Below are 13,614 nucleotides of genomic sequence, written 5' to 3' on the forward strand. Positions count from 1 at the left end.
GTAGTAAGTACTGCAAGCATAATTGCATAATTTTAACTTTAGAGACAACTGACAACTTTGGAGCATATCTGAGTTTAGCAATGCCTATTAAGGTTAAAAATATAAATTTGCAAAATACCAAATGTACAATGCTAAATTCTATCCCAAATCATGTCATTAGATACATTTAAAAACTCTCTTTGATTAGGTGGTCACTATCCAAGGACAGTATCTTAAGATTTCTAGAACTTTACATTATCTGCATAACTACATCTGGAAAAAGAATGCCTATTTCCATAAGCTTACACAGCTCTTGAAAATACCCATTGATAAACAAAGTATTATAGCAATGCCATAAAATATACATTTACTCCAAATGTAAAGTCAGCTACATGATCTTGGCATGTATACATGCATGAGTAACACACTAGTATAAGTCAACTTGCCACTCCACTCACAAGTACAGTATTTGGAGACAAGGCATTCGTCAGTCTGTCACTCCCAGAGTGAGTTTCAGTTACTCGGTGACAATCACTGGATGAGCTTTTAGCTATGGTGAGTGTCTCTAGTGTTTAAAGATACCTGTATGCTTTTAGCATAAAATGGGCCTAAAGCAAGGCAGGTAATCTACCTGGTACATAACTGAAGAAACAGAAATCTATTCCAATGATAGACAAAAAAAAAAAAAAAAAAAAAAAAAAAAAAAAAAAAAAAAAGCCACATAGTACTTTTTGAAACACAGTACAACAGTCTTTAATGTATATATAAATATGCCTACATAACAGTTTGATAAGATAAGTTTTGGCTATATATGACTCTGCATGTAATCCAACTCTGGAACAAAATTTGCATCAACTCCAACTCCAATGCATAGCTGTTTTGACAGAGCAACAGTTAAGCATAAAATAGCTTTGCACCTTATTATTTTGGAATGAAATAAAAAATTACCACCAACAAAAAAATTCTCTACAATAACTAAAAATGTTGTTGGGGATAGGGTAAACAACAAAAAAGAAAATAATTTGATTCATATGTGGGTATCTGGCTGAAGATTAACAGTCTTAAGTCTAACCAACAGCGAGATAATTTTAATTTCCAAAGCACTTCTACCGTTTATTAGCAATATTTGGATATTAATGGAAGATATTTGCCTTAACAAAAACTACATTGAAAAAGACAAATGATTGAAAAAGACAAAAGTACTATCCAAGAATTACAATAAAAAATTTGGTTAAGTTGGAAAGCCTATCAAATTGCTTTCCAAATTGCTTTTCTAAAGCAATTTGGTAAGTTTGAAAACCTAGCCCAAAACAAATGCATGACAAGTGAGTTTCTCCAGATGATTAAGAATGAAGAAAAACATACTTATGTGAATCAATAAATATGTTATTTCTCTCAACCTCTTTTTATGCTTTGAAAACTTGTTCTAAAAAAGAATCATTGATACATCAGTTTGGCATTTTTTAATTTAGTCTGAAAATATCTTTAAAAAAAAAAGCAGTATTTTCCTCCCTGTACCCTATCTTTCTCATAACTACAACTGAGCTTTGTCCAGAATCAGAGGCAGTTTTTCTAGAAAAAGCCAATGATCAATATACAAGATACAGTATTTTCCTACACACTCTCTCTGGCAAGAGAACATGACAATATAAATCAAACACATTTAATACAATAAAATAATGTAAATCAAACTGCTGCTCATTTAATCCCCTTTTTGTCTGATTCCATATTAGCTGATTTCTATTCTTAAAGCTTAAATTAGGGGGTCAAAATCAGAGCCTAGTTAAAAAAGAGACAAAGAGAACAGTAGTTTAGTAAAAGTAAACTCAATAACACAGTTAAAATTAATTGGGAAAGTTTTAATAAGCATTCAAATGTACTTTACATTGATAACTGCAATACTGAATTTTGTAAAACTTTAAATATTTCCCTTAAAAAAGTTAGTGATTTTTTTTCTTTTTGGGAAATGTGGAGATCCAACAATTACAGCATTAATGCAACCATTCCAGGTCCCTCAGGTTGAGTTAACATTAATATCTACATAAGTGTTCCCATTTCATGTCTACAATAAGGTAGATTGTGAATTTCCTGTATCTCTGAATTTTAGCAAAACTTCTATGAGATAATTTACAGTAATGTCAAATTTTTGGAGTGCAAACTCATACTCTACATTTGGATCACTTTTTTGCTTTGAGTGTACCTGACTTGAGAATACAAGGCAATTTTTCTTTCCTAAATCCTTGGAAAAATATTTTTGCAGTAAGTCTTGTGTCTTTTTTTTTTTTTTTTTTTTTGAGATGGAGTCTCGCTCTGTCACCCAGGCTGGATGGAGTGCAGTGGTGCGATCTCGGCTCACTGCAAGCTCTGCCTCCCAAGTTCACACCATTCTCCTGCCTCAGCCTCCTGAGTAGCTGGGACTACAGGTGCCCGCCACCATACCCGGCTAATTTTTTGTATTTTTAGTAGAGACGGGTTTTCACCGTATTGACCAGAATGGTCTCGATCTCCTGACCTTGCGATCCGCCCACCTTGGCCTCCCAAAGTGCTGGGATTACAGGCATGAGGCACCGCAACTGGCCGTCTTGTGTCTTCTTTACTGTGACTGGGTTGTTTTTAAGAAAGGTTATCAGCTTTGTGTTTGGTTTCCCACAGTTGATAAAAATCTATCAAAAACATTATAATTTGCAAGGAAAAAGGTTTTTCAAAGGCTGCAGGAACCAGAAAGAATTAGCATTTCTTATTTGTATAAACACAAACATTTAAAGCTAGTCACACTGCAGGTAAATCCAATATAGTATTCAAAAGTTCTATAAAAATGAACAAGAGATACACGTTTACTTTCATTACTCCAACAGTCAAATGTAAATCTGCATGAGAGTTGCGCTGCAGCAGTTCGCCGGTCCAATTTAAGAGTTCAAGGTCCTTTTTGTACATTTGGCCCACTGATGTTCACATCCCAGATAAATTTTCAAAAGACGGAAATCAGGGCAAAGACTCCATATAACAAAGCACAAGGATATGCTACTAAAAGTTGCTGTCCTTCCATGGCTAATGCAGAAATAAATATTTTGGAAGCAGAAAAACTACACCATCCAATAATCCCAGCAGTGAGAATGATTCCTACCATTCCTCTGTAACCAAGGAAAAGGGGGGAGGAGAAAAAAAAGCAGATGACATTAGTTATGCAAGAATACTACAATAACCTATTCTAAAGCATTTTAAATTTACATTTTAAATCTGCAAGTAGAAGCATGCAGAAATAATCAGGACTTTTTTTTTCAAATGCTAAAATGTACCTCACAGTAAATTCAATGATGGCAAATCATTTCATGTGATAAACAGCTTTTTTAAAAGTGTTTTACTTTTTAAAAATGTAAGGTCTCTCGCTCTTGGCACTACTAACATTTGGGCTGGATGTATCTTTGTTGTGGGGGCTGTCCTGTGCACTGTCAGAATGTTCAGCAGCAACTCTGGCCTCTATACATAAGATACAAGCAGCACCCTTGACCCCCATCAGACATTGTCAAATGTCCCCTTGGAGGCAAAATTGTTCCTAGTTGAAAAAAGGGTTTTAGTAGAAAATAACTTCTGTAAAATTCAAATATGAATACATAAATTCTTAATGAATAAGAGTGATTTCTACACTGAAAATATGAAATATTTCTATTCAAAGCAGAAATAGTATAAAGCACCACTTTGCCAAATTTCTTGTATCAGACAAATAATTGACATATTTGTCTCTTCTCCTCCCAAACCTCCACTTTAGCTTTCAAAGTGTAACAAAGCCTGACCACTGGTAATGTCTAACACTAGTCACAAGGATGATTTTATTTTGAGACAATCTGCACACTGGCCACAAGGAGGAACCTTATTGGCGGTAATGTATACCTTTCCTTTTTTTTTTTTTTTTGAGACAGAGTTTCGCTCCTGTTACGCAGGCTGAAGTATGCAACGGGGCAATCTCAGCTCACTGCAATCTCCACTTCCCGGGTTCAAGTGATTCTCCTGCCTCAGCCTCCAGAGTAGCTGGGATTGCAGGCATGCGCTACCATGCCCAGCTAATTTTGTATTTTTAGTAGAGACGGGGTTTCTCCATGTTGGTCAGGCTGGTCTCAAACTCCCAATCTCAGGTGATTTACCCGCCTCGGCCTCCCAAAGTGCTGGGATTACAGGTGTAAGCAACCATGCCCAGCCATACCTTTCCTTTTAACCTAACATAAAATATCATTTAAAAATTACACATATTTAAAGCTGCTTACAAGTACATCTATCTGAGAAACACTGTAGGCTGATAAGTCTCTTGTCATAAAAAGAATATGTTTCATTTCCAGTTAAAAAGCTGCCCAACAGAGTATGTATTTATTACTCATACATTTGGCATATGTCCAACGGTTTCAATAAATTAGGTGGATCTAGAAAACACCAAAGAGGGTAAGCATAATTTGAACAATAATGACTTGACTTTTCTCACGTAATATTTAACAATCACCCTGTTCAATTTGTTACCATTATGACAATGGTAAGTAAACACAAAACTAGTGAAATTCTTGATCATGGGTAAAATAGAGATGGTATAAAGGTTTTAAAATTTATTCTCATTACCATTGTTCTTCGTCCAAAACCATTTGGCACCATCCCTACTACAAGAGGCACTATCTGATATGTTTGCTGAATCAGTGATTTATCTCAAACTGAAGATGAGGTGAATCCTACTACATAGAATTGGTCAATCAACCCCCAAAATAAAGAACAGTACTTACTGCAAAGAAAATATCACTGCAAAGCTGGAAAGTAGGATCATAGGCAGAAGACAATATCCAAGGACACTTGCCACACAACCAAATGAAACACCTGTCATACTCATTAAGTTTAATAAACAAAACATTCCTAGACATCCAATTGCACTGATCCCATATACATAGCCAAACTGGATTTTGCCAGCCTATGGGTAAAGAAGAAGATTACAGGTTAAAGGGCAAAAAATAAGTTATTTCTGGCCTTATTTCACCTGAATCAGTACAGGCAGGAAATAATTCATGAACATCAAAATCTACTAATCTATTCTTTATGTAGAGAAGTAAAAGACTGAGCAGACTGGCTTGTTACATTCTCTGTAACTTTAAAGTACACAGATATTTGGTTCTCCATTTTCCAGTTAGCGTGCAGGCTTGGCACAGAAGTGAACAAAGACACAAAAGCATAGCAGAATCACTCAAAATAGTAAGGTTTCTAAAAAGAACTCTGAATGATTTTAGGCAAATAAACTAGAGACAAGAGGGAAGCCATTCAGAATATTTAAATAACAGTTATATCAGTTGAAAGTACCTAATTCCACCAAAAATACCCCCAAGCAATTAAATCTCATTGGTGGAGGTAGTCATAAATTTTCTAAGAAGAAATCTTATGATTCACTTTATATGGGTGTTAGAGGAGCAAGGGGAAAGGAAGCCAGGATAAACAGGAAGCCAGGGTTCTGGGAGGAGGAGAGAAGAAATGGCAAGAAGAATATAATGGAAGATATATTTTTTTAATTTTTCCAAATTATTGGCTGATTTATACAGTCCTTTGATTAAGAAAAGACAACAATAAGCAGTTTAAGCACTACAAAGATTAGCTAAATTGGAATTATCCTACTGTTAGTCGAGTTTGTGAACAACAAACTTTGTATTCAGGTCACACTATCACTAAAACCAGTTTACAGAAAAGCCTTCAAAAAGCTATTGATTTATTCATTTTTTGTCATATAAAACTAAATTAGGAGAATGCCTCTACAGTTTATGTTAAGTAAAAAAATGGTTGGGACATTTATTAGATTATTTGTAAATACTTGATTAAAAGTGCAAAAGTTTGAAAAAGCTGAGTTCATTGATGAATTCATTCATGTAGTAATAAAAAAACTCACACTTGTACAGTGTTTTTAACTTTTCAATGTGTTCTCACATAACCTGTCTTGTTTCATCTTCAAAATAATCTTGCTAGGTAAACAGGACAGGATTATTTTCTATTTTCTATGAGAGGAAACTGAAGGATTAAATGATGTGGCCAAGGGCAGATCAGGAGCACTCTGTTCAAGCCCAGCTCTTATGACTAAAAATCCCATCTTCTATACATTAAAGTAGTTATCTCTTATAATTCAGAGACATAAGATAAAATAAATATTAACAATTATCTTTACAACTTTTCTGTTTTCAATATGCCTTAACATTCCTGGGAAGGTGATAAATTGGGAAAATAATATATGGAAAAGTAATCATCAGTATGACTACAACAAAACATTAACCAAGGTTTAGTGATTTTTAAAAAATATTAAAAAAAAAAGCAATAGCGTAAAAACTGTAAGTAACCTCTGAAAAGACAGAATCCTAATGAGGGATTGAAGCTATACCTGTTGTTTACTATTTTATTTTCCCCTAATAACTGAATCATTTCTTAGAACAAGAAATTATTTTTAAAACATGCTACACTTACTATAGATGGAGAACTAATGAATAGGTATAAACACAAGCAACTCAGTACTATTCCAAACACATCAAAGACTTGAGGTGTAAAGCAGAGTTTCAAAATGGCTTTTGGTAGAACATTTAAAATTTAAAGGTTGTTCTTTAATTGCACCCTGAAGGCTGAAATGAAAATCTTACCAGTAGCAATGTGGCTCCAAAAGCAAGGCAAAAAACCATTGGTCCTGCCAAATCAGTTTCATTCATGATGCTGCCATCTGCTACTTTTAACGGATGTAATACTGTTAGGGTTTTTTGCCAGATGTGGTCAAAATTGATACCTAACTCTAAGGAGAAAGAAAATTTTAAAAGTTAATTAGGATTTGTGATGTATTTTTAATTGATCAAAATCTATGTTGAAATGGGAGACAAAATGACATAGATAGTATCAAAAAAGGATCTAGCAATATTGGATGACATTATTATTATCATTATTGTGATAGGTTCTCTGTCACCCAGGCTGGAGTGCAGTGGCACAATTATAGCTCACTATAGCCTAAAACTCCTGAACTCAAGTGATATTCCTGCCTAGCCTCTCGAGTAGCTGGGACCACAGGTGTGTGCCACAACATAGAGCTATTTTTTTCTTTCCTTTTTTTTCTTTTGTAGAGATGGGGTCTTGCTGTGTTGCTCAGCCTGGTCTCCTGGTCTCAAGAGATCCTCCCAGCCTCGGCCTCACAAAGCACTGGGATTACAGGTGTTGAGCCACTGTGCCTGGCCTGGATGGTATTATTTTAGTGAGCTCTCTATGCCAGTCTTAATGTGGTGCTCATCCCACAAATATGTCATTTCTGGATTGGTGTTGGAAAAGGGTATGGATCTGATGAAAAAGACAGTTACTACATCCCTTAGGCATGACTGCATAGCAAAGAATATACAAAAACGGTTAACAGTAAGAGGTTCTTTACCTGGGGCTTCAGGAATACCTGGGGGCCCATTTAACTGTATACAAAACTACGTCTCTATGCATATGTGTGCATTTTTTCTGAGGAGAGTGTTCATACCTTTCATTAGATTTTCAAAGAGTATCTAGTTCAAAAAAAATGTTCAGAACTACCTCTTCCTAGGTTTTGGAATACAGTTTGAAAATCACCATTTTTTTAGTGATGTCACTAGTTCTACCAGTTTATTTCCACATAGAATAATGGATATCATGCTTTTTCTTCTCACTTTTTCCACTAGTAGAATTTGGCCAATAACCTGAAGTAAAAGTCAATGCTGACAGAGTAACATACTTTATTATCACTATTAAAAGATCTATTAAAAATCTGGTCCCTTCTGGCCCAATGTGGTTTCACACATACTCTGTTTAAAATGAGTTGTTTAGCAGAAGACTTTTTTCTACAAGATTTTTTTTAAAAGGAAAATACAATTTCTCCAAATTAAGATTAATTTTCACTAACCAGCTGAATACTATTGAGTACTATCAAGTGTTGCCACCAATCTTACCTTCTAATAAAGGTGGCTCATCCTCAAAGTTGTTTCCATAGAAGGGCTGAGGTGAAGCTGGAGTATATGCCTGAGTTGGCTGGTAAATCTGCCCAGTGTATGGCTGTTGTGGCTGCATCATGTCTGGAGGGACAAATCGGCCTTGCTGTGAATAGTCATAGCCAGCATACTGTCTATAAATGAAAGAAAGTCAAATTTTTCAGAAGTATTTCAACTCTGTACAGTTAATATCCCTTAAATTCCTAAATTTTCATCTGACAGCTAAAGAACCTTAGTTGTGCAATTCCTAAGATACAAACTTTGCCAATTTTTATAAATCATGGTTGAAATGATTACTAATATCAAGCTGATTATCTACAATAAAAACTCACAATTTTTATAGAAAATCTTCCTAATGAAACCAATATTCACTTATGTAGCACTAAGCATTTTACCAACTGTTAAAGGTTAGGAGGTCAACAAATGAAAATGTAAAAATTGTGTCTATTTTTCTCCCTTGGTGGATATATACAATGTGAAGATACACTATGAAATAAAATCTATGGCTAAGACTGAATGAAACCTTAGGATATCGAACTTTGTAAATACATGTTATATAAATTTTCACTGTAATTTGGATAGCCATTGAATCATCGTTCTTCTTTCCTCTTCACAGTATGTTACTTTTGGCAAGTGGACAAATCTCTTTAAGAAAACCATCAATTTAAAAACAGAGTGGACAAATCAAGTTTTGCTTTGTGAGCACTTGTTGAATATAACAAAACATTTTTAGTACACTTTGCATTTGAATAATATTTTTTCAAAGTACTATTTCTCAAAGTAGTTATACACTTATTGTCTCATTTGATATGTGCTATAGCAAACCCTGCCATCTAGAGGGAAAGCTTTATCACAGCTATTTTAGAGACAATGGCAAGAGGGAAGAGAAGGATACTGAAGCCACATCTTTAAACATCTGTTCCATCATGTTTTGAAAAAAATCCAGCTTATTGATGGGACTAATCTAATGATATACTAAGAAACACAGATGTAAAATAATTATTTTAAAAGATATTCTTACAAATGAGAGCTGAGAAGCCTTAGAAAACCTTTAGTCTAATTCCCATTTAAATTCTTACAGCCACAATGTCAGTTGTTTTCCTTGGGGTGAGGCTCTCTTTATTCGTTTTTGAGAAAATATCTGCCGAATGCTCAAGTCTGAATAACCATAGTTTATCTGTTGTTCTTTCAAACAAAAATGGTGTGAATAACCATAGTTTATCTGTTGTTCTTTCAAATAAAAATGGTCTTCATGAAATAGCAGCCAGCTCAGCTTGCATAGGTGCTTTTCGTAGAGATAGTAATTATACTTTAGTATGTAGTAAATACTAAATTTCGTCACAAAGAATATTAAAGAAATAGGCTGGGCGCGGTGGTTCAGGCCTGTAATCCCAGCACTTTGCGAGGCCGAGACGGGTGGATCACAAGGTCAGGAGATCGAGACCATCCTGGCTAACATGGTGAAACTCTGTCTCTACTAAAAAAAATACACACACACACAAAACTAGCCGGGCGAGGTGGCAGGCGCCTGTAGTCCCAGCTACTCGGGAGGCTGAGGCAGGAGAATGGCGTAAACCCGGGAGGCGGAGCTGGCAGTGAGCTGACATCCCGCCACTGCACTCCAGCCTGGGAGACAGAGCGAGACTCCATCTCAAAAAAAAAAAAAAAAAAAAAAAAAAAAAAAAAAAGAAATATGTGTACTAAAGGGTCAGGATTTAATACAATGAAAATTCTTACTGCTTCCTCAACAGAATCCTTAAATGAAATTGACTCCCTGCCAACTCTCTAACAAGTCTATAGAGTGATGAAGAATACGATGACTACTAGGACAACTTGATGCCACTACCTTGGTTCATACTTGGGTACCAGCAGTTTTACCAATCAATACTTTTGCAACAGCACTGCAAATGTTAAGATACCTAAAAAGGTATATGATATCTTAGTATTGTTATGAAAATAACTTTGACCTTAAAGAATCTCAGAAGAGTCTCAAGGACCCTCCGCAGTCTACAGCCTAAATTTTGAGAGCTGCTGATATAGACCCATAAATTTCACGTAAGGAAGAAAAATGCTGCAAGCAATTGATTATTTCAAAGGTGGCACCATCATTCCATCTTCAAGAGGAAAGGTGAGAATGACAACATCATAGAATTTTACTATTTTCCTTTTCTGGCAGGATCTATTCAGGAAAATTTCTGACTTGCTCCTGCTGGTTTTAAACTAAAACATGGTATGTGAGACATGATCTTTATAGGCTAAAACAACATACTTTCATGACAGAAGCAGCAGCAGATACTAAATCAATGCTCTCATAAGTACTCTGAACCAATAACAAAGACAAACCCTCTTAACATATTGGGTTGGTTACCTAAGTTCATGGAAATCCTCAGATATTCCATAAAGATACTATCAGGCAAGTCAAAGAAGAAAAAAAATAACCTTTCATACTTTAAAAAATGTGACTTGGTATTATGATGTATTTCATAAGCATATCTGGAATACAATGTGGAATCTATCCAATTTTCCATTCATGTAACTCAACAGATTATGATCAAAGGGCCTTTTACACTTTTTTTGTTTGTTTCTTTTTGGTGAATGGATGTATGAACGATAGTTGTGAAACACCTATAAAAGAAACCACAAAATGTTAAAGCTGACTTCATTATGGCAAATGCAGAACCGTGTAATAACAAGTCAAGTTAAAACGTAAAGGCAATGCAAGTAATATGCTATCTGCACCTAGATTTTCACTAATGGCGAGCTTAAAGTTATTAGCGGATCTTTGTTACCAAATTAGCAAATCCAATAAAACATTATTTGGTTAACCGAGATGGATGTTTAAAATGTCATTAGATTGCAGATCTACTTGAAGGTACACAGAGAAGAGTCCAGTTTTTAAAATATAAATCTCTGAAACTCAAATTTATTACTGTTAATACATTAGGGTTCTTGTTTTCCCAGGCATCATCTATAAACCCAAGTTTACAGCAATAATGGTTATATAATCACCCGGAATAAAACTTCTTCACTAGTACTGAAGCAATGCTTACTGGTACATGATTTGGAATGAAACTGTGACAACAGTTAGCAACAAGTGGTCTAGAATATCTAAATTGCTGTGTAGAGACTGAAATGACTGTTAAATGGAATGAGACTATAAGTCACACCTTTTAAGTGATGCAAATGTGGACAGGCCAAAAAAGCAGAGATAGGTAAATCTCGTAGGCTGCAATCTAAATGGAATAGTTCTGTTGAGTTCTAATCATAAAAACCATTCAGTTAAAAACAGGCCTGCATACAGAGACAGGTTCTCCGAAGCCCTGTTGCTGCTTTAGACAAGGGTTTATTAGATGGACTCTGTCTCCCATACACAGAGCAATCACCATAAATACATATTTAGGTAAATAAATGAACGGAAATATCTCAATACAAATTTTCCAATTCTGCCCATTAATTTATCAAAAGAGATAAATCCTCATTGGTATGTAATTAAGTAACAGAAAAGGGAAATGAATCACAGAGGGTATTTTGACATGCTCACTCCCATTGTTCAAATGTGTTAAGTTTTAGAGGAGAAAATAAAGCCTTAGAATATACCAAATTAAGCAGACTCGAAGAGACTATAGGTTTTATAAAGGATAGCTTAACCAAGACAGACTCTATTATAGAGCCACACTGAATTTGAATTTTGTTTTGTTTCTTAAATTCTTGAGCACTCTAATCCAAACACATTCTTGTATTGCATGTTTCTCACAAACTGATAGATACATAACCTTCCTCTGCCCTCATCGTGGAACAGTCTTTATGAGGTTTTACATTCGAGATCCATGGATGACCATCATATAACACATGAATTGTCTGAAGTTATATATGCACATTTATTTGGGTGTTTGAGCGAATGCATGTATTTATGGGAAAGAGGCCCAGTTGTAATAAGATTCTCAAAGTGATCTAGAACCATCTTAAGTTTAAGCAATCCTAGTATAGGAAGCTCCTTTATTTGACAGGAAGTTGATAAGATTATCTCTAGGGTCCCAAGAAACTAAGGAGATGATGTCCTAGGTGAGATTGCTAGAAAGCCTTCAGTTCATGTATTTTTGTCACAAACACCAGGTACTATAAAAAGATCACTTTTTTTTTTTTTTAAATATTCAGAGGCTAATGGCTTTGAGTCAACCTCCTCAGTATGCAACTTATAACATGTGTGGTACTGACCATAAGGGTTTCAGAAAGAGGAGTAACGAGGAGTAATAAAAATGATTATCAACTGCTGTATGAAAATCACCTAATGATTCATAATAGGGAGCTTACATCATTAAATAAGGTCACTAAGCACTTTCAATTAGCACTGATAAAAGTCTCAAGTTGGACTGATTTAACTACTACCAAAATATTTAAATTTTTCACTGTCCCATGAACTAACAGCCTATCTCCTAGGTACCTGAAGCTCCCATCATCATCTAAATACAGAAATACTGTTACTAGAACACAGTTCTTCCAACAAGTTACTTTCCCTTCATGGTACACCTGAAGATTTTGCAGAAGATACTCAACTCTAAATAGAGCAAGCAACTGGCTTCAAACCCAAGCCAGTGTCACATATCTCTCTAGAGGAAGAAGATTACGCATGAAAGATCATACTCCTGATAAAGGACATGTTCACATTGTTTTAGGCAGAACCAAATATTCTAAATATGTGTTTTCACTGCAATGTAGACTAAATTAATTGCCAAAGATGAAAAGTTACTTGCTATAGGGTCCTCCACTTCCTCCATAATCATAGGACTGCTGTGACTGATCATCGATGCTGTAACTTGTCTGGTAGAAATCCGTGTTTAAGTTTTCAAAGCCTGACATCGCAAATAATCTGTAATAAAAGAGAAACCGCAAATACTGCTTATGCCCAAAGTTCTACTGAATTCGTTCCTGGCAGTCTGCTTAAGCAAATATAGAACACAACAAATATCTTTTCAGTAATTCGGGGGGAGGGAAGGGGGAGGAACGCAGCATTTGAAGGGCGGTAGCGGAGTAAGAAAATGTCTATTCTTTAAGTTGCGGCCCAGTAAGACAACTCCATCTTAAGGAGCTGATATGCCTTCCATTAGGGGCGAGGTCGTGGGAGTTGTGGTTCCATAAGGGGTCTAAAATATCAATAACAACAAAGATGATTTTTCACCTTAGGACAGGGCTTTACAGCTGACAACACGACTGCTTCCTTGCAAAATAAGGCTTGCAGCCTGCCAGGAAAGTGCAGAATCTTGGAAGGTCGCGCCTGAGGTGCTGGGGCCCGCGTCAGGGCAAGGACTTGAACGGGACCGAGGGTCTGAGCGAAAGGACCAGGGCGCGGCGCCGAAAGACCGCAACAAGCCCATTTGCACAAGTGTGGAGAGAAGCTGAATAGTGTGCCACGGGCCTGGGTCACTCACCAAACTCCGAGGCTGCGCTGGCGGCGAAGGCAGTAGCTTCAGCAGTCCCAAACAACCCCCAAACTCTGTTTCAGACCCTGAATCAGCCCCGCGGCTACGTGTCACAGGGCCAAAGAACTGCTTCCGGGCCACGTCCGCTCGCGCAGACGTATTAGCAAGTTTTCGCTCTCCTCTTTGGTTGGGCACCGGTGGGCGGGAGGAGGAGACATGAACATAGAGCATGC

The 13,614-nt window shown here is 36.2% G+C and overlaps 1 protein-coding gene across 1 annotated transcript; it reads right to left on the minus strand.

Moving 5' to 3' along the window:
• Nucleotides 1–707: 707 nt before the first annotated feature.
• YIPF5 (Yip1 domain family member 5) lies at nucleotides 708–13,551 on the minus strand. The gene is made up of 6 exons (XM_010388284.2): nucleotides 13,391–13,551; nucleotides 12,712–12,831; nucleotides 7,926–8,098; nucleotides 6,618–6,763; nucleotides 4,740–4,921; nucleotides 708–3,110 (listed from the first exon to the last, which is right to left on the minus strand). Exons 2-6 carry the CDS (start codon nucleotides 12,819–12,821, stop codon nucleotides 2,948–2,950), a joined length of 774 nt encoding a protein of 257 aa, XP_010386586.1. The 5' UTR covers nucleotides 12,822–12,831; nucleotides 13,391–13,551; the 3' UTR covers nucleotides 708–2,947.
• Nucleotides 13,552–13,614: the final 63 nt, after the last annotated feature.

This window comes from Rhinopithecus roxellana, chromosome 3 (genome assembly GCF_007565055.1).
Source record: "Rhinopithecus roxellana isolate Shanxi Qingling chromosome 3, ASM756505v1, whole genome shotgun sequence".
NCBI classification, from domain to species: Eukaryota; Metazoa; Chordata; class Mammalia; order Primates; family Cercopithecidae; genus Rhinopithecus; species Rhinopithecus roxellana.